This window comes from Durotheca rogersii (assembly GCF_024521655.1).
Source record: "Durotheca rogersii strain YMJ 92031201 chromosome Unknown GGS23scaffold_5, whole genome shotgun sequence".
NCBI classification, from domain to species: domain Eukaryota; kingdom Fungi; phylum Ascomycota; class Sordariomycetes; order Xylariales; family Xylariaceae; genus Durotheca; species Durotheca rogersii.
Genome location: NW_026251236.1, coordinates 2,064,021 through 2,085,696, shown reverse-complemented (window position 1 = coordinate 2,085,696; position 21,676 = coordinate 2,064,021). Strand labels below are relative to the sequence as shown.

The 21,676-nt window shown below is 57.3% G+C and overlaps 8 protein-coding genes across 8 annotated transcripts; 3 read left to right on the top strand and 5 right to left on the bottom strand.

Moving 5' to 3' along the window:
• Window positions 1-2,810: 2,810 nt before the first annotated feature.
• On the top strand, window positions 2,811-3,772 carry GGS23DRAFT_595022 (survival protein sure-likephosphatase/nucleotidase-like protein; the record flags this gene model as incomplete). Its single annotated transcript, XM_051518249.1, has 2 exons — window positions 2,811-2,991; window positions 3,054-3,772. 2 exons carry the CDS (start codon window positions 2,811-2,813, stop codon window positions 3,770-3,772), a joined length of 900 nt encoding a protein of 299 aa, XP_051374213.1.
• Window positions 3,773-5,087: 1,315 nt separating this feature from the next.
• On the bottom strand, window positions 5,088-6,703 carry GGS23DRAFT_595021 (SPRY-domain-containing protein; the record flags this gene model as incomplete). Its single annotated transcript, XM_051518248.1, has 3 exons — window positions 5,088-5,995; window positions 6,061-6,366; window positions 6,466-6,703. The coding sequence occupies 3 exons, from the start codon at window positions 6,701-6,703 to the stop codon at window positions 5,088-5,090; spliced, it is 1,452 nt and encodes a 483-aa protein (XP_051374212.1).
• GGS23DRAFT_429843 (uncharacterized protein) lies at window positions 6,570-7,724 on the bottom strand. Its single transcript, XM_051513845.1, has 2 exons — window positions 7,584-7,724; window positions 6,570-7,298 (listed from the first exon to the last, which is right to left on the bottom strand). Exons 1-2 carry the CDS (start codon window positions 7,623-7,625, stop codon window positions 6,840-6,842), a joined length of 501 nt encoding a protein of 166 aa, XP_051374211.1. The 5' UTR covers window positions 7,626-7,724; the 3' UTR covers window positions 6,570-6,839.
• Window positions 7,725-9,531: 1,807 nt separating this feature from the next.
• On the bottom strand, window positions 9,532-13,180 carry GGS23DRAFT_559505 (complex proteins associated with Set1p component shg1-domain-containing protein). The gene is made up of 4 exons (XM_051515820.1): window positions 12,645-13,180; window positions 9,814-12,570; window positions 9,641-9,754; window positions 9,532-9,553 (listed from the first exon to the last, which is right to left on the bottom strand). The coding sequence occupies exons 1-2, from the start codon at window positions 12,855-12,857 to the stop codon at window positions 10,207-10,209; spliced, it is 2,577 nt and encodes an 858-aa protein (XP_051374210.1). The 5' UTR covers window positions 12,858-13,180; the 3' UTR covers window positions 9,532-9,553; window positions 9,641-9,754; window positions 9,814-10,206.
• A 321-nt stretch (window positions 13,181-13,501) lies between these two features.
• On the top strand, window positions 13,502-14,556 carry GGS23DRAFT_429753 (NADH-ubiquinone oxidoreductase). Its single transcript, XM_051513844.1, has 3 exons — window positions 13,502-13,803; window positions 13,929-14,208; window positions 14,440-14,556. The coding sequence occupies exons 1-2, from the start codon at window positions 13,770-13,772 to the stop codon at window positions 14,156-14,158; spliced, it is 264 nt and encodes an 87-aa protein (XP_051374209.1). The 5' UTR covers window positions 13,502-13,769; the 3' UTR covers window positions 14,159-14,208; window positions 14,440-14,556.
• GGS23DRAFT_595018 (nagb/rpia/CoA transferase-like protein) lies at window positions 14,492-15,935 on the bottom strand (the record flags this gene model as incomplete). Its single annotated transcript, XM_051518247.1, has 2 exons — window positions 14,492-15,313; window positions 15,378-15,935. The coding sequence occupies 2 exons, from the start codon at window positions 15,933-15,935 to the stop codon at window positions 14,492-14,494; spliced, it is 1,380 nt and encodes a 459-aa protein (XP_051374208.1).
• A 1,924-nt stretch (window positions 15,936-17,859) lies between these two features.
• Window positions 17,860-20,674, top strand: GGS23DRAFT_429700 (dihydroxyacetone kinase). Its single transcript, XM_051513843.1, has 3 exons — window positions 17,860-19,362; window positions 19,496-19,846; window positions 19,928-20,674. Exons 1-3 carry the CDS (start codon window positions 18,435-18,437, stop codon window positions 20,425-20,427), a joined length of 1,779 nt encoding a protein of 592 aa, XP_051374207.1. The 5' UTR covers window positions 17,860-18,434; the 3' UTR covers window positions 20,428-20,674.
• A 157-nt stretch (window positions 20,675-20,831) lies between these two features.
• On the bottom strand, window positions 20,832-21,475 carry GGS23DRAFT_595016 (small nuclear ribonucleoprotein Sm D2; the record flags this gene model as incomplete). Its single annotated transcript, XM_051518246.1, has 4 exons — window positions 20,832-20,874; window positions 20,973-21,230; window positions 21,350-21,382; window positions 21,456-21,475. 4 exons carry the CDS (start codon window positions 21,473-21,475, stop codon window positions 20,832-20,834), a joined length of 354 nt encoding a protein of 117 aa, XP_051374206.1.
• Between the last annotated feature and the right edge of the window lie 201 nt (window positions 21,476-21,676).

Genomic DNA, 21,676 nt, shown 5'->3' with positions numbered 1-21,676 from the left:
GATATTAACCTTGCTGTAAACAAGGCGGAATGCTTTAAATAACTATCGCGAGCATATGATGGCAATTAGATTCGCTCTCGCTAGTCTAATTAAGGGGTGTATTACGTAGGTATACGTCTTCAGTAGCTTTGTTCAGTGGAAAGCAACATAAGGAATATTAATATAGATGAGAGGTAATAACCGAGATCTCCAGAGACGAAATACATTAATGGGGCCCCATACGGCCCCAGTAGGTTCCTGTAGCGAAAATATACCGCAGCCTAATAAGCTAAGGAAATTTCCGGTTCGTAACGCGCACTTGAGTTATAAGGATACGCCCGTCAGATGGTTTAAGATGGAAGACGATATGCCGAGTTCAGTCTCACGGGGACGGATCCATGCAGGCTAGTATGGTGAAGATGATGAGGGGTCTATTGCTATCCGCGTCGCAAGGTTGTTAAGAGGAAATCTATGAACAGGAACAGGGAAGGATAGGCCTAGGTAAAATGAATATGAGGAAGTACTAACGACACGCGAGCCTCTAAGGAGACGTGTCTCTCCGCACCACCACGCCGCTTACAAAGATAGAAACGACTAGGAGCAATATTCGGGGAGCATTTTAAGCTGTAATGATCCTCTTTATTTTAAAGATAGTTGCTAGTGGGTGCTATTGAGAAACACGTGAAGTCGACACGGTCTAAAAATGGCCTCAAGGCGTTGTTAGTTATCCAAGACATATTAGCCGTTGGATGGGTCGCGGCCTATGGTAAGTGCTGCTGGTACCAACAACCCGAGTTCCAGAATAATGAACAGAGGAACGAGTTTAACTGTAAATATAGACCCTCGACTAGTATTGATGCGTTCTTCGCACAACTTCCCAAGAGAACGATAGCTGCGGCTATAGCGAGGACGCACCGGTCTCATCTTGCCGGATAAGCAAGGCCTACATGCTGAGACACGTAGTGCCAAACACATTACTATACTAGCTTGGGACTGGAGCAGCAGCAGGAGGCATGGCAAATGATCGTAACCCATCTAAAATCAGTCTTTGGCTAGGCGTAAGCTGGTAGTTTCCAGCGGAACGACGACGGACACAAGGTGCAGCGAAACTCGAGCGAGTCATAGCGATATAATGGCAATTAGCCGGAGTCTCCAGTTGGGTGTTATTAACTCCTGCCACACACCCACATACTTCCTCTTCGTTGAGAGACTCCGCGATCCCCACATGCGCCGAGACCTTGTCGATCCCTACAGAGCCCCTGCACCCGTCCTTTTCAGCATTCAGGTCTCGCGACACCCCGGAAGCATCGCCGCGTGATGCGCACTGCTCCCTAGAATACCCCTCCCTGTCTCTCTGCTGCACACGGCCGGGAAAAAAAAGGGGGGGGGAGGCAAATGAGCCGCGCGTGTGGGCCGAGGTCCGGCAGCCGATGGATGGCTGGTGCCCTCCCGCTGCATGATACGTTGGGTGCCCGTTCTGGGCCGCGGGACCGCCAGACGTCGAGGCGCGGCTCGCGACGCACCCCGTCGCGGCCCTTGCACCGGCGCGCCGCCTAGCGGGTCGAGCTCGACTTCGGAGCCGTCGGGGAGGAGGAGCAGCGGCGCGCCTACGGATGCCGAGCTCTCACTCTGGTCGAGGCTGGCCTCTCCGCGCGGTGTTGGCGGCCGCGCGACCCCCGAGCGGGATTTCGCCGCGGACGAAGAGGTCGCGGGGGCGAGGAATGTCTGTCTGACCATTGCGGACGGGGAGGGTGACTGGCGACTGGGACGGCGCTCCTCGCATTTCCCGACGGAAGCCGGTCCGTCGCGCTGTTCGGTCGAGACTTGCGAGCCTCGAGGCGGGGGCCTATCGATAAAAGGTAGCTTATTTGCGCGGTCCGGTTCGGCGAAGGTGTCGCGCCTACTAGTCTACCAGGACGCGCCGGCGCCGAAATCGCACTTCCTCGTGCTCACCGAGGCAGGCAACTAGCAAGGCGATCCTCCCCACCCGCAGGCGAATAGGGGCCAGAAGGCTCGAGAGCGGACGTGGCCACGCCCTCTTCGAATGGGGACGTTCGACACCGAGCCTAAGGCAAACCATGCCTACTCATACACGGGGCGTGACTGTCGCTACCGCAAATAGCCATGCGGTTTGATGTTAAGCCGTGGAGACTTCTGAGACCCAAGCGAGTCGGCGCATCGTCGTGCGGCAATGCCCGACCCAGGTAGGCATTACTAGCCGATACCCATACCTAGCGGCACCGGCAGCTTGCTAGCAAGCTGCGGCCACCTGCCTCGCTAGGAAGGTAGCTAAAAGGCGTCGAACTTCGCGGCCAACTGTTTGGCACACGTGCTGTGGAGTTTCGTGCTGGGCGGCCTCGTCCGGGGAGGGGGTGTGTGTGCGTGTCGCTGCCGGGAGACTGCCCGGACAATATGTGCCCTGACGCGCTTGGCGATCCCCCGTAGAGCCCCCGTTTCGGGTTGCAATTGGCCTGTTCAGGAAACCGCCCGAACTGACTTGAGCGCTCCATTGGCTCCCGCAGCTTGTCGCCCATGGCGAAGCCGAGATCAAGGGGATGGCAGGGGTCCGGGGGGGGAGGGTTTAGGGGTGGTAGGGGTGGTATCGCTAGGGGAGATCTCCATAAGGGGACGGCCGGTCCACGAATAGATGGGGTGCGTGGGTGCGTTTCGCGTCGTTATAAAACGAACGTCGCCCGCTACCGGGGGGGACTTGAGTGTTTTTTCATTATAGCTGTGTGTCCATCTTTCCGTCTTTCCATCTGTCTATCTACACCTCACTGTCGCTCCCGCCTTACGAATTTACCAGCCGATCGCCGACGAACGCAACCACCATGCGCACCCAGTCTGTCCTGCCGCTGCTCTCCATCCTGGGCGCCGCCCGGGGAGCGCGCATCCTCCAGTCCAACGACGACGGGTGGGCCGAGCTCTACGTCCGGTCCCTGCACGACGCGCTGCGAGGCGCCGGCCACGACGTGGTCCTCTCCGCCCCCGCCGAGAACAAGTCCGGCTCCAGTAAGCCCGGCCCGCCGCGGATTCGCGATGTCCATCGCTAACGCGCGCGCGCGAGCGCCTAGGTTCGAGCGATCGGGAGCCCGAGCCCCGCACGAGCCCCTGCCAGTACGACAGCTGCCCGGCGAACGGCGGGCCGGTGGGCAGCAACGCGACGGACCCGCGGCTGAACTGGGTCAACTCGTTCCCGGTGACGGCGGTCAAGTACGGGCTGTCGACGTTCGGGCCGCAGGTGTGGGGCGACGAGGAGGGGCCCGACCTCGTGGTGACGGGCCCCAACGTGGGCTCGAACGTGTGGCTCGCCGTGCCCTTCTCCGGCACCGTCGGCGCCGCCGTCGAGGCCGCCCGCAACCAGCGCATCCCCGCCATCGCCTTCTCCGGCGCCGACTCCGGCACCCTGCGCTGGGACACGTCGCCCGTTCCCGCCCGCAGCGCCGTCTACGCCGAGCTCGCCACCATCCTCACCAACAAGGTCCTCGACGCCGGCGCCCCCTACCTCCCCGACGACGTCTTCCTCAATGTCAACTTCCCCCGCCTCACCGCACAGTGCGCCGCCGCCGCCGACTTCCGCTGGGTCCTCAGCCGCATCAACCCCGGCATCATCTCCGCCCCCGACGTCGAGACCTGCGGCGACGACCGCCTGCCCACCGAGAACGAGGTCATCAACTCCGACGGCTGCTTCGCCTCCATCAGCGTCGGCGATGCCACGGACAAGACGACGGCGCCGGCCGAGAAGCAGGCCGTCGTGCTGAGGAAGCTGGGCAACTTCTTGACGTGTCTATAGACGCTTGACGTTTGGGATCAGTTGATAAACTATGCGTATTTCGGCTAGCATGAAATGATTAATAATAGGAGTTAGGGTTAGACTTTGATGTCGTCCAATGTGGCTGGTACATGTCTTGCGCCTTCGTACGATTCAGATGGCCATGCACTCTGCTGTCTGCTTCTCTTTGAGACAGCCTGCTACCTCGTTCGCATGTTCGCAGGACGGAGCATGCGAGCTCCTGTGAATAGTTGGTATGATATTGTGACTAGGTAACTACCTAGTAACAAACCTGATGTATAACTCACCTTAGACTTCTGGATCCCCCCAAGCAAATAGCCGGCGCGCCTTTAAGGAGAGAGAAGACTGTCGATACCGCCCTACCGAGAGGATGTGCACAACAGGAAAGTCGGGGCCACGTACAAATCGGGGTCTTTGGGGCGCTCTGGAGCCCCGAGACGGGTTGGAGGAGGCCTAAACGACTTATATCTGAGTACGAGTCAAGGTTGGCCTCAGGCTCTGGGGCGTTGTTGTGCTAGCATGACCTTCAGTTAAAACCGGGTTAGGCCGTATTCAAAGTCATCTAGATTCCTCGCGTATTTGGGATCTGCTTCCGCAGAAGCCAACAATGACAAACACGAAAACTCGTTTGGTTGCACCTGTAGTCGCTGTCATACGCACCACTATATCGACAGGTCACCCGAGAACCAACATGTTGGGGTTCGGGTATTACGAACCATGTCTACCCGGCTTCTCGAGAAGAGCTCCCTTCTATCTGCTCCCTTGCCCATACTTGCTTACATAGCTTTTTTTGTCTCTAGCGACCTCTATCACCAACCACTTTCACTAGCTAGGTATTTCCTCCAGCCAGGTCCAAAACGAGCTTGGCACCAGTAGTCACCACGGCGTGTCTAGTATAGGTGGTCGATAAATAAATGTTTCTATCGACCGAGAGCGAGGTGTGTATATGTCGCATACCAGGTATCTCCAATTCATACCGGGAGCAGTCCAGCCCTGTTTGCCTCGACTTTTCTAGGGGGGGATCCCTCTGACGAACAAAAACCTAAGCCGCCGCCCCTATCCCATACCGCTAAACAATGCAAGGACTTATAAAGGTATCATGTAAGTATGTCGCCTGACCCGATGCCATGTTGTCGTAGCCTGAGAAAAACACCGACGAGAGAAATAAGCTGTCCTTTCCTGACCGTAAACTCCCCGTGCCATGGTTATAGTAAATGATGATCTGTTGCCTGTGAACTGCATATGGACCGTTGACAGCAGCTCACGCAACTCGGTATCCGGTTGGCTGATTAACAAAGCGGCTGGTTGAGTCCCTTCAGTCGCCATTTTCTCTCGGCATGGCGCTGTCACTACGACTCCTGTCCCTACCAGCGCCTTGTCGAACAGCGTCACTATAACTGGGAATCGGCGGGTTGTTCGGCCGTAGAGTAGCTGCGGATGCTCCGCGACTGCGACCCGACCTGATGAGCGGGGTTCGATCGCTCTCCGAACCGCTACCTGAGCCTTCCTCGTCCGAATGTTCCGGGCTGGTGTATTCGGGCGGGGGGTGAGCCGCTTCCTGGAGACCTAAGCCGACGACATCTACAACGTGGTCCCCGGAAGCATCGGTGGCATGTACACTACTGCTGGCTTCGCCCACTTCATCTGAAGGGACTAGCTGCGCAAGGGAGATGTCGGTAGGACTGCGCTGCGGCCCCGGACTCGTCGGGGGGACTACTCTATAGCTTCCACTTCTCGTCCGCGAGTGTCCCGGTTCTAAAGCTGGGCCGGTGCGAGCGAACCTCTGAACGGATTGAGTAAAACCCTGACCTCCGGATGATGACCCGGAATACTCGTCCTTCCTTCGTCCCGATTCGAGCAAGATACTTCCCTGTTCACTTCCGTAAGGGGGCGGCGGTGCTAGACTGCCGGTCATCGGTGCTAAGCCCCATTTCTTCACGTTCGCCTCGATGAACACGAACCCGGCCTGACCAAAGTTGACATGTACAGCGCAGGGTCCATTCGCGCCGACAGACGGAAAGAAATTTTGGGATTTCAGACCGTGGGCCACGTCGTCTAACCGCTTTCCGTTGCGAGTGAAGAAGATTGTGCCTGTTCGGGGACGATAACCGACGCCGACGACGTCGCCCTGGACGTATTGCGGCCCGTAGGGCGTTGCCGAAAAAGGCTGGTTGTATCGGCGAGCGCCTACAGAAGTGTACGCTATGGAATACTTGTGGTACCCTGGCGCGACCAAAAAAGTCAGTCTCAACTCGATTTAGAGGCTCAACTGAGCATCGACGACATACCTGGAAGGCGAAATAACGGGTACGGCTTCGTACTCATGCCGATGCTCAGCAGCGTAGTTTCGGGTTTGTCATAGATCTTGGCCTCCCAGTAGTACACCTCGTTCTGTTTCGGGACAGGCAAGTTGCTCATGACGGTGCATTCGGAGTCGAAGAACTCGATTTCGGTTCTGCCTTCGACGAAACAGTTGGCGATTTCTAGTTCGGGCTCAAATTGCCATGCCGACACGCCCTTCTCCTGTATGGCTAGGTATTGCGACAAGGAAATATCCGTTTGGAGGGACTCGGGAGGGTTGGCCTGAATGAATGCTACGATTCCGTCAATGCACTGCTATATATAATCGAGGCCGGCTACGAAATTTCGGCGGGATGCGTCAACGCATAGGACAGTGGAAGTGGTTATCGTACCTTTTGCTCTTAGGTATTCTGTCCGTTGCAAGTCATCCATCGACTCCAGCGCCTCCGCCTCCTCCCTGGCAAATGCTTGCTCATCGTCATATTCGCCAGGCCGACCGATCCGATCGAGGAAGATGCGACCGGAGGTTGTGTACCGGAAAAAGTAGACGACGAGGAAGATTAGAGCTATGAGGATGGCGGAGCCAAAGGACGATAAAATCCCTATCACGATGCCGTCGAGGTTCGTCATGTTGGGTTCGGTGCGGGAAAAAATATCGGGTGGTGCAGTGATCAGTTTTGGTGTGGCGCTGGGGGGGGGGTTTTATAGAATTCGACTGGGGGGGACGTTTCCGTCAGTCACCGTGGAATCTCGAGCATTCGGGACGCTATATCGGTGCCGGTGCGGTTGTTTGAAGCGAGGAGAGAACGAGGTAATAAAGGCAATAAAAAAAAAGAAAAGGTCGGAGAGGGGAAAGACAAATGAGAGAGGCAGACGATAGGCGAAGGAACGGAATTGTGCTGATCGATAGGTGGCGGCAAGGCGCGGAGCTTTGAACGTGGACTGTCGATTGACGCAACGGAAACGATAGGGAGGGCGTTGACCGGCTAGGGAGAGAGGGGAGGAGGAACGACGAGAGGGAGGGAATATTGGCGGGCGGATTATTGGATTGGCGAGTTATCGGATGCCAAATGTTGTCGTGTGTCGTGTGTCGCTGGATGCGTATGCACTGGTCGCAAGATACCCGGTCTAGCTTGTGTCTTGGTGCTGTGACTGGCGTCAATAGCAGCGCATGCGTTCGAGCGCACCGAGCCGGGCGGACTGGCGAAACCGAGAGTACCCTGGCCTGGGCGGGCAAGGAAAGGGAGCAGGTTAACCGAAGAAGAATCTCGCAAAGAAGGGACAGGGAAAAGGAAAAGAGAAGAAGAGCCCGCCTCGCAGGTACGTCAAGTTTTTACAATATAGAGAGAGAGAGGAATCGTGCTGGGTGAGAAGGAGAGAGAGAGGAGGTGGACGAGGAGGAGACGAGATTGGAGAGAGGGAGAGAGAAGGAAGGCAAGTGGATGGGAACGGGAGAATGTGGGACCCCCCCAGATAGGCTGCGAAGGGTGGCCTGGTTGGGTTTACGTACCTGAGCCCGAGCAGATATCGACAGCATGCATCTACGTAGCATCGCAACAGCGTTCGGCCCCGTTACGGAACATTGACGCTCTCGGACGACGACACCATAGAGGCATCTATTTCGGGTTGCCAGAGGCAAGTCATGTAACGCATTAATTTGGATACCGAACTAAGGTCTGCGGATTGATGCCGTCTTCCTCACGTCGATGGGGGGGGGGGGACCTGGAGGTAAGGGCTCGGCGTGTTGGAGATGATGGGTCAGAGGTGCCGGGTAGAGGTACGCATTCCCAGACCCCTTCCCCCCCCATACGTGCCCCTGGCGCTGTGTACCAGGTACGCACCTACAGCCTGCCTACCACGTATGACGGGGGAAGCAGGGGCAGCAGCTGCAGACCTGCCGCTGACACCTGCATTTAGGTGCACGCATCTTGGCTGGACCTCACTCCGAGGTTAGCTCTTCTTGTTCCACGTCACAGGGGCAGGTACCATCCCTACTAGCGTCCGCGTGGACGGGTACATGCCTACCCTAGGTACCTAAGTACCTGGGCGGAGTCGTCTGAAAGTAGGTACCCCTCCACCTGAGGTCTGGCTCCTAATACGAGCCCCTAACATCTTCCGCCATGCGCCGTACGGGGCGACGCGAGGCAAGGCGATGGTGGTACCTATCATGTATACGATCCGTTCAGCTCTCTAGAGAGGTACTTTCCAAAAGTAGCGTCTTGTTCGATTTCTAAGCCAGCCTGAAAATCACCGAGATGGCTCACGTTAGGAAGGGTCCCGATCCGATATACCTAGGTATATATTCACGTCGAGGAGCCGTCTTGGATCCCGTTATACGAATCCACGTAAGCTTCCTTCGTTGACCTTTGCCAGCGTCATAACCATCTCGTCCCTGTTCTGCCAAATGATAACGTAGCTGGGCAATTGATTTGACGGGCAGGTTGGGATAACATCATGCCTTGCCTGCCCTCACATCCTCTGGCGGATGGTTCCAAGGAGACGTGCGGAAGTCGACGACAAGCTTACGGGGAACCAGTCGGTGCTGTCGATATTGTTTTTGCGTCAGACGATAGCAAGTGCACACTGAAATCGTCTGCATCATGCCCAAGGACAGTCCCCACTCGCGAAGGGGAGATTCGTTGGTCACAGAACAGGCTGGGTGAGGCTCTGGCGGGTTAGGTTTGTCGTCCATCTCTCTACCTACCTTCCACGACCGAGACCTGCCTGTGGATATCCGAGCCTATGACTCTAGAGGGTAGCACGCGCGTAAGCTCAAGAATGATGGTTGCGAATATACCTATACGTCTGTGTGTCGAGATACAGGGCTGTTGTGGCTGACTCCACGGTGTGGAATCGGCCGACCAGCAGACTGCCTGGAGTAACGCTCTCCAACGGCGACTGGTAGCATTCGTGTCACATGACATGCCTACTGGGATCCCCCGTAACATACCTAGGTAGGTGCCTGAGGTACCTATTCCTGACCTGATAAAACCGGGTCACAGATGAAGCTCCGGCTTGGTGCAAAAAGATAGCTTCTACTGCCCGCCTGCAGTTATGTACCTAAGGTAGTCGATTCCAAGGACGCTGATCGTCTATTGCCTTACTAACGACATCAACCAGCTCGTAGAACCAAAATGATCCTCCTTCAACGTCGAGGCTTTGCTCTGGATAACGCGATGTTGAATAGGCGTCCTAGTTTAGCGGGTATGTATTCTTCGATTCGGCGTCTGACGATAAAAGGAGATACGTCACCTTCAGAGCGGTTTCAAGCGAGTGGGATACGAGCGCTGTAACCTAGATCACTTCGGTATCATCGTCACCCGGGTTCAGGTACCAGCCTCTCCCTTCTTTTCCCCTCGTCCTCTCTCCCGACAACATACCTCTCATATACAATGCATAGGTACACGACCCTATTGCACACTTCGCATACCGACTCGGCCCTTCACGCCTCGGTCGCCAATTGCTAAATCGCACCCGATTGTAAGTGCTCCCGCACGTCGACCCATGTCACGTCCTTGGCCGCCCAGTGTCTATATATAGTGAGATAACGGATGGTTCGCTCAGTAGGGTGGTGTCCGGGTGCTCTCAAAACCCTTTATCGTGCATCGTGTATCGTATATGCACGTGCACGTTTATGCCTACCGATGAAGGTGAAGAGATCGTGAAGATTAGCTCCCTAATGTACATGCCGTGCCTCATCTATCTTAGGTAGGTAGGTAGTTACTGACAGCTTAGGTTAGGTGTTCGATGCCCGCCTGCATCACGAGCGCGAACCGTAACAATCCACTCCCCCCCCTACACATGTAGCAACGGGGTGCCGTAATCTCAGTATTCCCTTTTAATTATCTTGAGAGAGAGAGCAACCTGTAGACACCCGCAAATTTAAGGTACGACCTACTAGCCCGTGATGGGCACGTATTCAGCTTAGGTCGCGAAAGCCCGAGGTCGATGCATCCTTTTGATAACGCCAGTCACGCCGGCCCGTCCCAAAGACCACCGCCTATTACAGTAATTTACATGTCATGGCGAGGCCATGCACCCAAGCCCTTACCCCAGCTATGGGGAGGCTCCGAGTGCGGCCCGCACGATACTAGGCCATGTTGCTGGCTGGCCGGCCGCAGCAGATGCCGACCCTAGCGGGGGCTTCTGCTTCGCCTGCGACTGCGGCTTCTGTCCCGTCGTTCTCTTCTAGAATCGACGCTTCGGTCCCTGCGCTCTCGTCGTGACTCGGTACTTCTGTCACGGCGGCTGCGTCTATCCCTGTCTCGGTCCTTGTCGCGATCGCGCTCCCGATCAAGATCCCTGTCCCGAGCTCCCTCCCCACGATAACGGTCACGCTCGCGGTCACGATCCCGATCCCGATCCCGATCCCGATCCCGATCCCGACGGCGGCTGCGGCTTCTCGTCCGACTGCGCCGCCTGTCTCGCCGCTCATCCCGGTCCCGGTCCCGGTCCCGCTCTCGATCTCGATCCCGATCTCGGTACTTGTCGGCCCTCTCTCTTTCGCGATCTCCGGGCCTGTACCGGTCGATCTCGTCAGGGGCGCGTGATCTCTTGATCTCGGGCGAGCGGTCGCCCGTGCTACGCTTGTCATCGACTCCTGGGATGGGCAGCCCTTTCTCGCGAGCTTCGCGCTGTGCAGCTAAATAGGCCTTGGCTTCCTGTTCGCGTTTCTTGATTTCTCCTTGCTTCCACGCCTCGGCGTCGGTGAGCTCGGGCTTGCTAGCTGTAGTAGTGGGCCGTGAGCGAGATCGACTTCTCCGGACCCGCTCCTTATCTTGTCCTCTCCCGCGCTCCTTTTCCGCGTCTCGACTGCGTGCACGCTTGGTAGACTTGCTACGTGCCCGATGGTCGGATCGCAAGTTCGAGCGGCTGCGGTCTCGCCTCTCAGTTCGAGGCCGGGGAGAGCGAGATCTGTCGCGCCGATCATCCCGTCGATCGGACCGTACTCGTAGGCGACTATGGTCACGTCTGTCTCGATCATCCCTGACCCGGGAACGACTTCGCTCCCGACGGTCGGGCTTGTATCGGTCTCGCGAACGGCTTCTCTCATGCCTATCCCGATGGGATCGCACCCGAGAGCGGCTTTTCTCCCGCTGACCGGGTCGGTAAACGTCCCTATCTCTCTCCGGATTCCGGTCACGATCTCGAGAGCGGCTGCGTTCTCGGGGGTCAGCTCGGTGTCTTGATCTGCTCCGATCCCTCCTATCAGGTCTGGCGTGAGAGCGGCTACGTTCTCGTGCACGATCACGATCACGGTCGCGGTTTCTTCGGCCATCTTCCGTACCCCGTGAACGGTCACGGTGGGGACGGGAAGAAGCTGGGCTGGCTCGTCGTTCGTCTCTAGCTTTGGTGTCTCTAGAGTCCTTAGGGTCCTTGGTCTCTTTTGGCTCCGGGAGCTCTTTAGAATCCTTGGATGGCTTGGCTTCCCTCACATCCTTCGCGTCCTTCGCATCTTTAGCGTCCTTGACGTCTCTCGCTACATCTCTAGACTCAGGCTTTGCGAGTTCGGGAGTCTTCTTGGGATCTTGGTTCTTCATCGAGTCGCGACGTATGGGTTGGATGGCAGAGGCGGGTTTGGTTCTTCGAGGAGGCGGCACGAGAGCCTCATCAATCTCAAGCTCAGGCTGTTTGGTGGTGTTCTTTTTACTTTCCCGCAGGAGGTCCTCAAGCGCCTCACGCTCAAGCCTTTCATGGTCCTCCTTTGTGAGTTCCTTCTTGAGTTCTTCAGGCTTGCCATTGTCTCTTTCACCTCTGGGGGATCGGTCGCGTCGCCGCCGTTCTCTACTATCGCGGCGACGACTACGGTCCCGATCGCGGTCCCGGTCGCGGTCCCGATCCCGTTCTCGGTCTCGCTCGCGATGGCGCGAGCGGTCTCTCGACTTATGTCTCGACCTTGTCCTGGACCGACGTTGACCGTCCCGGTCGTGCTCCTTATTCCGGTCCCGCTCCCTAGCCCGTCGACGCTCCTCTCTCTCCTTGTCTCTTTCGCGCTCGCGTTCGGCTTCCTTCTTCTCGCGTTCGCGTCTTCGGGCATCTCGCTCTTCCTTTCGTTTCGCCTCGGCTTTTTCTAGCTCATGCTCCCTCTCGCGTTCCCGTTTCTTCCTCTCCTCTCGCTCAATCTTGCGTTTCTCCTCGAGGATCTCCTCTTCTTTTGCCCTCAGCTCGCGTCGAATGCGTTCTCGCTCCTCCAGGCTACGGGCCGACTCGGCAGCATATTCTGCATCGGTTTTCGAGCCACGTATCTGCTCCTCATTGGCTGCTTCGACGCCGATTTCGGCTTGGCGTAGCTCGCGCATGCGTGTCTCGATAGCTTGCACATCGATAAGCTGGTCGAGAACCTCTTCCGCCCCTTGGTACACTCCGGACCGGTCGAGGGCGCCATCAATCAGAGCCGCAGCCTTCCGGCGGTCTATGGATAAGAGCTGGGAAGGGTTGCGCTCGACCTCTCGCTCGGCAACTTCGAGAATGGACGTGGTAACTTGGGCCTCGTAGTCCTAAGGAAATACAGACGCCAATTAGCTAATTCCTATCGCGCCCGCACTGCGGGCCGAGGGTGGGAACTACTCACACTCTGCTCAAACCTCTCCCAGACTTGCTTGCGAATGGCATCATAGCCACCCTTCTTCTTGAAGCTATGTGCCAGACCCTCAATGGCGGACCTCGTAGCAGAGGTCAGGGGCAGATCCGACGCCTTGAACTTCCGGGGCACGAGAGGCGCTGCTCCGGAGGCGGTGATGGGCGTTTGCTCTGTAGAGGCCATGGTCACGGCCGAGGAGGCCATCCGGCCGGCAGCGAAACGTCCACTCGAGCGAGGGAATTGTCATGTAAGCTTCGAAACCGAACCACCCGCAGAAACAAATACTCAAGTCCAGACAGCCCGGGGGAATTACGGGCTGGAGGAGAGGGAGAGGGCAGGGCAGGAGAGGATGGAGCGGACGGGAGAAGGGAAGATTTTATGGAAGTTGTGAAGGTTGACGGATTGCAGCGATAGGGTCAGGTACCCGCGGTGTATGATTAGGTACCTCTATATGTTCAATATAGGGTAGGTACGTACATAAGATGGATGTATGTAGGTAAAAAAGACATTACTATGAGATATAGTCTATGCGAATTTACGCGTTTTGGCGCCTGGCTGGTGCGTACAAGCCTATATGTAAGGCTCGAGTGCCTGTACGTACACGCCCGGATACCTCCTAGTATGTACGTATACCTAAATACCTGTGTACCTAATGCTTGTACATATGTACGTAAAAGGTAGGTACCTATGGAGCTCGGATCGTCAATGCCGCCTCTACTATACCTCGCAGATGGGCTTGTATAAAAAAACTTGCATAGCAGATCTGCATAGAAGATCAGCATAATTAGCCCTCGTAGCCCCAGGTCATAACTTGTGCAACGTCCAGCTCAGCAACAAGCCACACCGGCTCGCTAGCAAGTACCTCTTTTCTTGGACGCAGGTAACGGGCTAGTATCATCATCACTAACCCACTTATCCACCACTCCCTCTTCTCCCGCTCGACTGCCCAACTTCGAAACCCGCCCACCATTCGCGGCCACGTCGACAGCCGACTAGGATTCCGTCAGGTAGCTGCAGCAGCTGTAGCGTACGAAGGACGGCCACGAGATCAACCGCAGCAAGAAGAAAAATCAACGAGAACACGAGGCCCGAGCCCGCGTCCTCCAACATCCCACCATGGTGCACAGGGTCCTCTTCTGGAGCGGCTTCGGTACTACCTCCGCCCTGTCACCCATCTCTGCCTCTCTCTGCCCTCCCTCCCCTCTTCTCCCTCCCTCTACTGCTACCCTGTCCTCGTCCTCGTGGGCCGCGACGCGACTAACCCGTCTGCCGCAGGCATCGCCGTCCGATTCTGGCAACTCGGCCTCGAAATGCGACCGCTCTTCAACCGCGGTTCCCTGTGGGCGTACCCCGTCTTCGCCGGCGTCGGCGCGAGCTTTGGCTACTGGCTGCAAGGGGTCAACGAGAGGCAACAAGCGGTGCTGGAGGAGCGAAAGCAGATCATACTCGAGAAGCGGGCGAGGAAGGCGGCGAGAGAGGCTGAGAGAGCGGCCGCGGCCGCGTGAAGCATATCCCGCTCCCTCCATCCGCACCGGTTCAGTGTACATACATACAGGTGAGGCTCTACGCGAGGCCAATTCAAAAAAAAAAAAGACGTTGAAAGTCAATGAGGCCAAGTCGGCAATGTTTACTTGCGTCTATGGCGGGTAGACTTTTAGGTAGTCGCGGCGCCTACAATCGCCGACCTATCACGGAGAGGGCTATATCTGAAGCTACAACATCTGTTATCAATGTTCTGGCGCGTTGCCCGAATATTCAACCTCGGCTGACACAGTGACCTGACTAGCTAGCTAGCTATCTAGTAGTCCGAATACTCCGGCTCGTCTGGAGCCCCCTTTCTAGTTGGACTCTTCAAGCTTCCGTAGTAAATCCGGCACTGACGTGGGCTGCACCGTCCCCAGCTCCGTGATGACCAACGACAAATACCTGTCCGGAGTCGTGTCGTAGAGCAACCTGAAAGATGCGCCTGTGCACCGCTCGGGGTCGATCTCGTTGTACGTGAGAGAGTCCGTAGAAACTCGCTCGGTGATGTTGACGGTCTCGGAGAGGACGAGGACGGGTATGTCCAGTCCTTTAGCGGCGATGGCGAGATCGCAGGTTCCCGATCGCGCGTACATGGATCCGTTGTTGAACATGGACTCGGCAGAGACCAGCACTCTGGTTGCGTGGTGTAGGTGCCATCTCAGCCCCCCGAAATCCCCGCTGTATGACACCCGGATCCCCTCGGCAGTGAGGTTCGTGGCCAGGGTCTGGCCTTTTCTCTCATACGGGTCATCAACGACGATGACCGAGAATTTCTTTTGAGCGACTAAGTGTGCATGGATAAGGGCGTGTTCGACGAGGGTGGTCCGCCCAAAGACCAATACGGTATCGCCATCCTGGATCCTCTCGGCAGCCTTCTCGGTGATGACGAGGTTGGCGATGGTGATTCGCTCCTGGATGAAGACATCTATGCTGCTACAGAGCTGCTTCTTGGCATCCAATTCGGGGACATCCGGGTCGATCTTACTGACTTGGAGTTTGAGCCAACGGATTGCATTTCCCATCGAGAAGCACATCGGTCGGCACGCGGTGAGGTAGTCGATCTGAGGATTCAAGACGTGAGGCGTCAGGTGCCTCGCAAGAGTGTTCCCCGGAGGTGTAGTATATGAGTCGATGACCTAGCACGGTATCAGCGTGGGTATGCATACTTTTTAGGACCTCCATCTTGTTGGCTCGAGGTACCTTTTTGAAGGCCAAGAGGGTGGCTTTCAGCCGGGCGATTCCCTCATCGATTGTAAACGTCGCCATCTGCTGACCCAGCGCCAGAACGGTCGGGTGGACGTCCTTATCTGCCTGTGTTATGGGTATTCTTTTGGCCATGGAGAGGTGACTGAAACACTCGGGAACGGAGAGCTTCGGCTCGGCGGGAACGAGGGGAGCCCCCTTAGACCCTGCCGACTTCCCTGCCCCCCCGGGCCCAGCTGTCCCGGCGCTATCCTGCTTCCCCTTTGCTTTGCTGCCCTTTGCTTCACCCGGTGGACCTGACTGCGCAGCTGTTGACGGTGCGACGCCTTCTCCCTTCGCGGCATCTTTTGACACTTTCGCTTGGGCTCTCCTTGCCATCTTTTCCGCCTTGGCTTTTGCCTTTAGTTCTGCGCCAGAGAGCTTCGGTTTCGATGTCTCGGCGGCCTCAGTTTTCGCGTTCTTTTCGTTTTGGGGAGGTGCCTTAGGCTCTTCTGGCGGCTTCCCAACCGGTTTCGGATCGGCCTCCGGAGGAGACCCATTCGGGGTTGATGCCATGGCGACACTCCCGTCCTAGACGATTTGAACTGGATAGAACCCACGATGCTAGGTAGGAGGTTGCCGCGGTTGGGTATAGGCAGCGCTGTGCCAGATGGAATATGCTGTTGGCGCACGTAGATGCTGTTGGCGCACGTAGATGTTTCACCCAATGACAGAGAGAATTGAGGGAGACGACAACACCCCAACTGCTTGCAGATGGCAGCAAGACGATAAAGGCTCTCCCGCCCTCGGTGCCTCTCCGATAACCTCTGAACGCGCTTAGAACAGAGAACTGAGTCACCCCACAACGCGGGGTGCAAAGACTTGTGGTGGGATCTTTTTAAGGGGCCCTTGTCGAGGGGCAACCTCATTGTGTCAGGTACTTAGGTACCTGTCTGCCCCACCCATAAATGTCCAATTGCATAAACGCAGAGGGCTAGTGGATCTTATTGACTGCCCTGTTGAGGGAAGCCGTATTCACCGTAATCGGCAGTATTCATCTGAATCCAGTTGATATAAATAAGCTCTTCTACTAGTAGTTCTAGCTTCTAGTTGTTATCTTGATAGCTCAACGGCATCAGGTTCAGCCTCCCAAGATTCTAACACTAGTTACTTAGGTACTAACTGGTGTTGTGGGATTACAGGAAGCGGACCAGTCGGGAAGCACATTAGTACTGTCCTACCCTATTAATCGCATATTGCTCTTTACTCCCTACATACCTACCTACCTAGGTGTAGGTACCACTTCGATCCAATCCCAGATCATCCCAGATCCGGGTGCTCCTCCATGCTCCGTCCGACACCAAAACTCGATGTCCTGCTTCTTCCACGATCCCCGTGGACTATGGACGCTGCCTCCAGTCCGATGGCGAAGCATTTGCCTCTTCACGACGTAAGAACAGATCCAGCAGTATCACCGAGCGCCCGTGGCCACAGCCGATTCGAGAAGATCGTGTACGACTAGGCGTATAATATCGCCCTGGCCAATGGCCCAACCTGGGGCATAGTATCCTACAGATGCCGCCCCTACATGCTGCCCTTACGTGCTGCCCCTACCTAGTGAAAAGCCCATTGGAATCGCGTTAGAACCGGCATTCTAGGGATAACTCGAGCCGCATCGACAAGGAAAAGGGATTGAATAAACGCGGATTAGGGCGACTACCAATCCGGCCGGCGGGCCTTTCGCGCTCGCTTCACCGAGCAAGACCTGAGAATTTGGCCCCGACAATGCATTTCTCTCCTGAAGGCGCTTCAGTATCGACGTCGAGCTCTACGCCCAAGGGGGATTCCCGAGAGCGCTGGTTCTCGCCACCTACGTCGAATACCGTAGGCCTCGCTTTAAGAATTTCTATTGGAAGCGCGTCCATTGCTAGACGAATCGACTAGGTCAAAGGACAGGTGAAGATAAGAAAACGGTAGGTCCAGTAAAGAAACACAGGTAGGAGAGAAGAGGAGATAGGTAGATAAGGATAGGAGACGTGGAGCCTGCTGGCATTATATAGGTGCTACGTGTTGTATGCGCTGTACGTAGTATGTTGACGGCATACCTACCTAGGTTGGTATTCACACTACCTCCTATGCAACCAAGCCCCCTTTTTACAATAACGTAGGCAGATTAGATACATAGTGGGAACAGGCACCTGAGGCAACTCACCCATGTTGACACATACAGGCATAGCTAGGTAGCTAGGTAGGATCCCAACACAATCTTGAAAAGATCCCGGGTGGACATCGTCGTCTCGTTATTCCTATATGACTTCCTATTATTGCCAGCATTCTAGGTAAGAGGGAGCAGGTAGCTGGGAAGCATGACCCCCACGGGGATGCTTCGCCTCCCCCACGCACTTCCGCCAGCCCCCCATGGCGATGTAGGTATGTATCAAGGTCCGTCTAGGCCTTTGAAGAGCGAGAGCGTACGTCGCCTCTTCAGGCGGCAGCTCAGCTGAGTTTTACGTACATCGAGGATGCGTTGCGCGCAGGTCTGATAGGAGTACTTACCAGGTACCCGAGAGCGAGTCGACGGACGGCGGCCAGAGCAAGTAGCAGGAGAGGGAGCTGCGGTAGCTCGGCAGGTATCTCGTAATGGCCAACGTCATATGCCGAACCAGCCCGACCTCTGCTTAACCGCGTCCGTATCCGACGCTAACTTAGGCTCGTAAAAATCCCCAAGAACACGACCCCGCGCCACCAGAGCCAGCCCAACGAGGCCTACTATTATTCTCTGCGTAGACCGGTCGAAGAGAGAGAGAGGGGGGACAGCGTCATGTCGACCTAATGAATTTATCTCGCGCTAGCTGGTTCGATGTGAGAGGGCTTGCTGTCTGGTTCTGGGCGGCTTTGACGTGCCCAGGGTATACGCACGCATATATATATATATTCCCACCTCCCTGGTCTCACCTAGGCCCGTTGATCTCATCCTGTACTCTAGCTCCCAACGGTGACCTACGCATGTCCCCGACCTGCCACCAGTGAACCCATCCCAGTCGTCGCAGCGCCCCCGTCCGTCAGTCCGTCAAGATGTCAGCCAAGCATTTCATCAACGACCCCGCCCTCCTGGTGAACTCGGCCCTCCAGAGCCTCACCCTTACCAACCCCTCCGTGGCCCTGGACGCCGAAAACAAAATCGTCTACCGCCGACCCACTGAGTCCGGGCCGTCCCAAGTCTCCGTCATCAGCGGTGGCGGCAGCGGCCACGAGCCGAGCTTCGGCGCTTTCGTCGGCGCCGGCCTGCTGTCTGCCGCCGTCGCCGGCACCATCTTCGCGTCGCCGAGTGCCGAGCAGGTGCGTCGCGCCATCACGTCGCGCGTCGACACCGAGCGCGGCGTGCTCGTCACCGTCATGAACTACACCGGCGACGTGCTCAACTTCGGCATGGCTGTCGAGAAGGCCAAGGCCGCCGGTCTCCGCGTAGAGATGCTCGTGGTCGGCGACGACGTCGGCGTCGGCCGCGCGAAGGGCGGCAAGGTCGGCCGCCGCGGCATCGCCGGCACCGTCCTCGTCCACAAGATCGCCGGCGCCCTCGCCGCCCAGGGTGCCACTCTCGACCAGGTCTACAAGGTCGCCCGCCTCACCGCCGAGAACCTGGTCAGCGTCGGTGCGAGTCTCGAGCACGTCCACGTGCCCGGTCGCGCGGCCGCAGACCCGAAATCGGCCGACGGCCTGGCCCTCGGCGAGGTGGAGATCGGCATGGGCATCCACAACGAGGCCGGATCCGGCCGCGCCCGCGTCGAGCTCCCCCAGCTCGTGAGCACGATGCTATCGCAGCTCCTCGACAAAAACGACGCCGACCGTGCTTTCCTCAATGTCAACTCCAACGAAGTCGTCCTGCTCGTAAACAACCTTGGCGGAGTCAGCATCCTCGAGCTGGGAGGCATCACCGCTGAGGTCGTCAAGCAGCTAGGTTCCTGGGGTATCCAGCCCGTAAGAATCTTGACCGGGTCCTATAGTGAGTATAATTTACTATGCTTCTTACCTCTATTATTACCCTGGGAGTGAAGTTATACTCCTGTCCCGCTGAGTTCACAAATGGGAAACGTTCCCCCTCCCGCAACTATGCTTACTAACGATGAATATTATAGTGACGAGCCTAAACGGACTGGGATTCAGCATCACGTTACTTAATGTGGTCAACACGGAAATCGGCGGGCCGAGCATGATCCAGCTTTTAGACTACCCCTGCGAAGCGACCGGGTGGGCAGCACCAATCTCGAAGAACACTTGGGAGGCAAAGAACGTCGCTACCCGGGGAGACACGACAGGATCCGACCAGGGCGTCAAACCGAGCGGCCTCAAGGCGGACCCCACCACGTTCGTCAGCACCCTGACGTCGGGGCTCCAGGCCGTCGTGGCGGTCGAGCCGGAGGTGACGAGGTACGACACCGTGGTCGGAGACGGCGACTGCGGCATCGGGCTGCGGCGCGGCGCCGAAGGTAAGGCAGACCGGGCGACCCCGCTCAAGCTGGCGCGGGAGAAGCGCGGAGAGGCCAGACCGAGAAGCTAACGCGGAGCAGCGATCCTCAAGCACCTGAAGGAGAGCCCGCCGACGGGCGACGCGGTGGTGGACGTGGCGCAGCTGGTGACGGTGGTGGAGAACGTGATGGACGGCACGTCGGGGGCGCTGTTCGCCATCTTCCTCAACGCGCTCGTGCACTCGCTGCGCGTGCTGGCGCCGGGCGACGCGACGACCCAGGTGTGGGCCGGCGCGCTGAAGCAGAGCTGCGACGCCCTGTCGCGCTACACGCCGGCGCGCCCCGGCGACCGCACCCTCGTCGACGCCCTCTACCCCTTCGTCGAGGTGCTCGGCAAGACCGGCGACGTCCGCAAGGCCGCCGAGGCGTCGAGGCGCGCCGCCGAGGGCACCAAGGGCATGCGCGCGAGCCTCGGCCGCGCCGTCTACGTCGGCGGCTCCGGCTTCGAGCAGGTGCCCGACCCCGGCGCCTGGGGCCTCGCCACCTTCTTCCTCGGCCTCGCCGGCATAAAACCTTACGAGGAGGGCTGGGAGACGGTGTAGTTGGGATTCCTTCACAGATCTTGTATCGTAGGATGAGATGCAGCAGTAGCGAGCGTTCGGGGAGGGAAAAGAGGTGGCAACACTAAAAAGTAGCAACAAAAAAGTCATGTTTAATGGTAGGTATCTGTTTTCTATCTCCTTTCTCCGGCGGCCACGGCTTTCTTTCGGCGCTCAATCCGTTCTCATAAGTAGTTTACCTTCTCCTTCTTCAACTACTATTACCGTGATGAGCACACAAGTAATGTGACAAACAAATATGCTGTCAAATTGGCGTGCCGTCTTCTTTTTGACCTCTGGTTACTTTCACCATTCCGCCTAGCTCGGGCTTAGACATGCGTATGGCGATGGGTATGCCGCGGAGGCTTGGCTGGCTGCGAGTATAACCGAATCCCCACGCTGCTCCTCTAGCTGAGCAGGACCAGAATAACCGAATCCCCTCTTAAGAACCTGCGGAAGGGGGAATCGTATTAGCTTCGTCGGCCGTGACTCCATCATGCCGCACCACAGGACAGACAAGACTAGGATGGGGAAGTGGCGTAACGTACATCTTGCTGATGAAGCGGTCCTTGTTGACGGGCCGGCCCTTCTTGCCGCTGGACAGCCTCGGGGTCTCGGTCCACATCTCCTTGACGTTCTCCAGCACCATATTGCAGTGGCGGTCGAAGGCCTTGACGCGGGCGAGGAGCTTGCGGTTGTTGCGGCACGAGATGAGGACCTGCGCGTGGCTGCGGACGGCGGTCTGCAGGATGGAGAGGGGGCCGGCGCTGAACTCGTGCTCCTCGAGGAGCGAGATCTCGTATTCCCTGCCACGCACGTTAGAACCGGGGGGGCGGTCGGGTCGGCAGAGGAGAGGAGAGAAGAGCGGCGGCAGGGAGGTGGTCGGCAGACGACGGGGAGGACGGGGTAGGGCAGGGCCACCTACGTTAGCTCGTTGCGCGGCTTCGTGAGAAGCTCCCTGCGTGCAGACGGACTGGTTAGCTAGCTGGCCGCAACTTGTAGGCGAGACCGCGTGCTCCCGACGGGCTTACTGAATCTTTGCGTCCGCCATGACGACGTGACTGGGTTGGCTAGATCGGGTTGTCCAGGTGGTCTCGTGGATTCGGAATAGCGTTCGAGTCCGATTGAAACAAGCCGGTGAGGGTTGGACAGATGCAAGGCTGGGAGTGTTTCGTCGGATCTGGACTGAGGGCAGATAGATTGGATTGGGCTTGTATTTGATGGGTTGTCGAGCCCCGTTAACGCGATAACT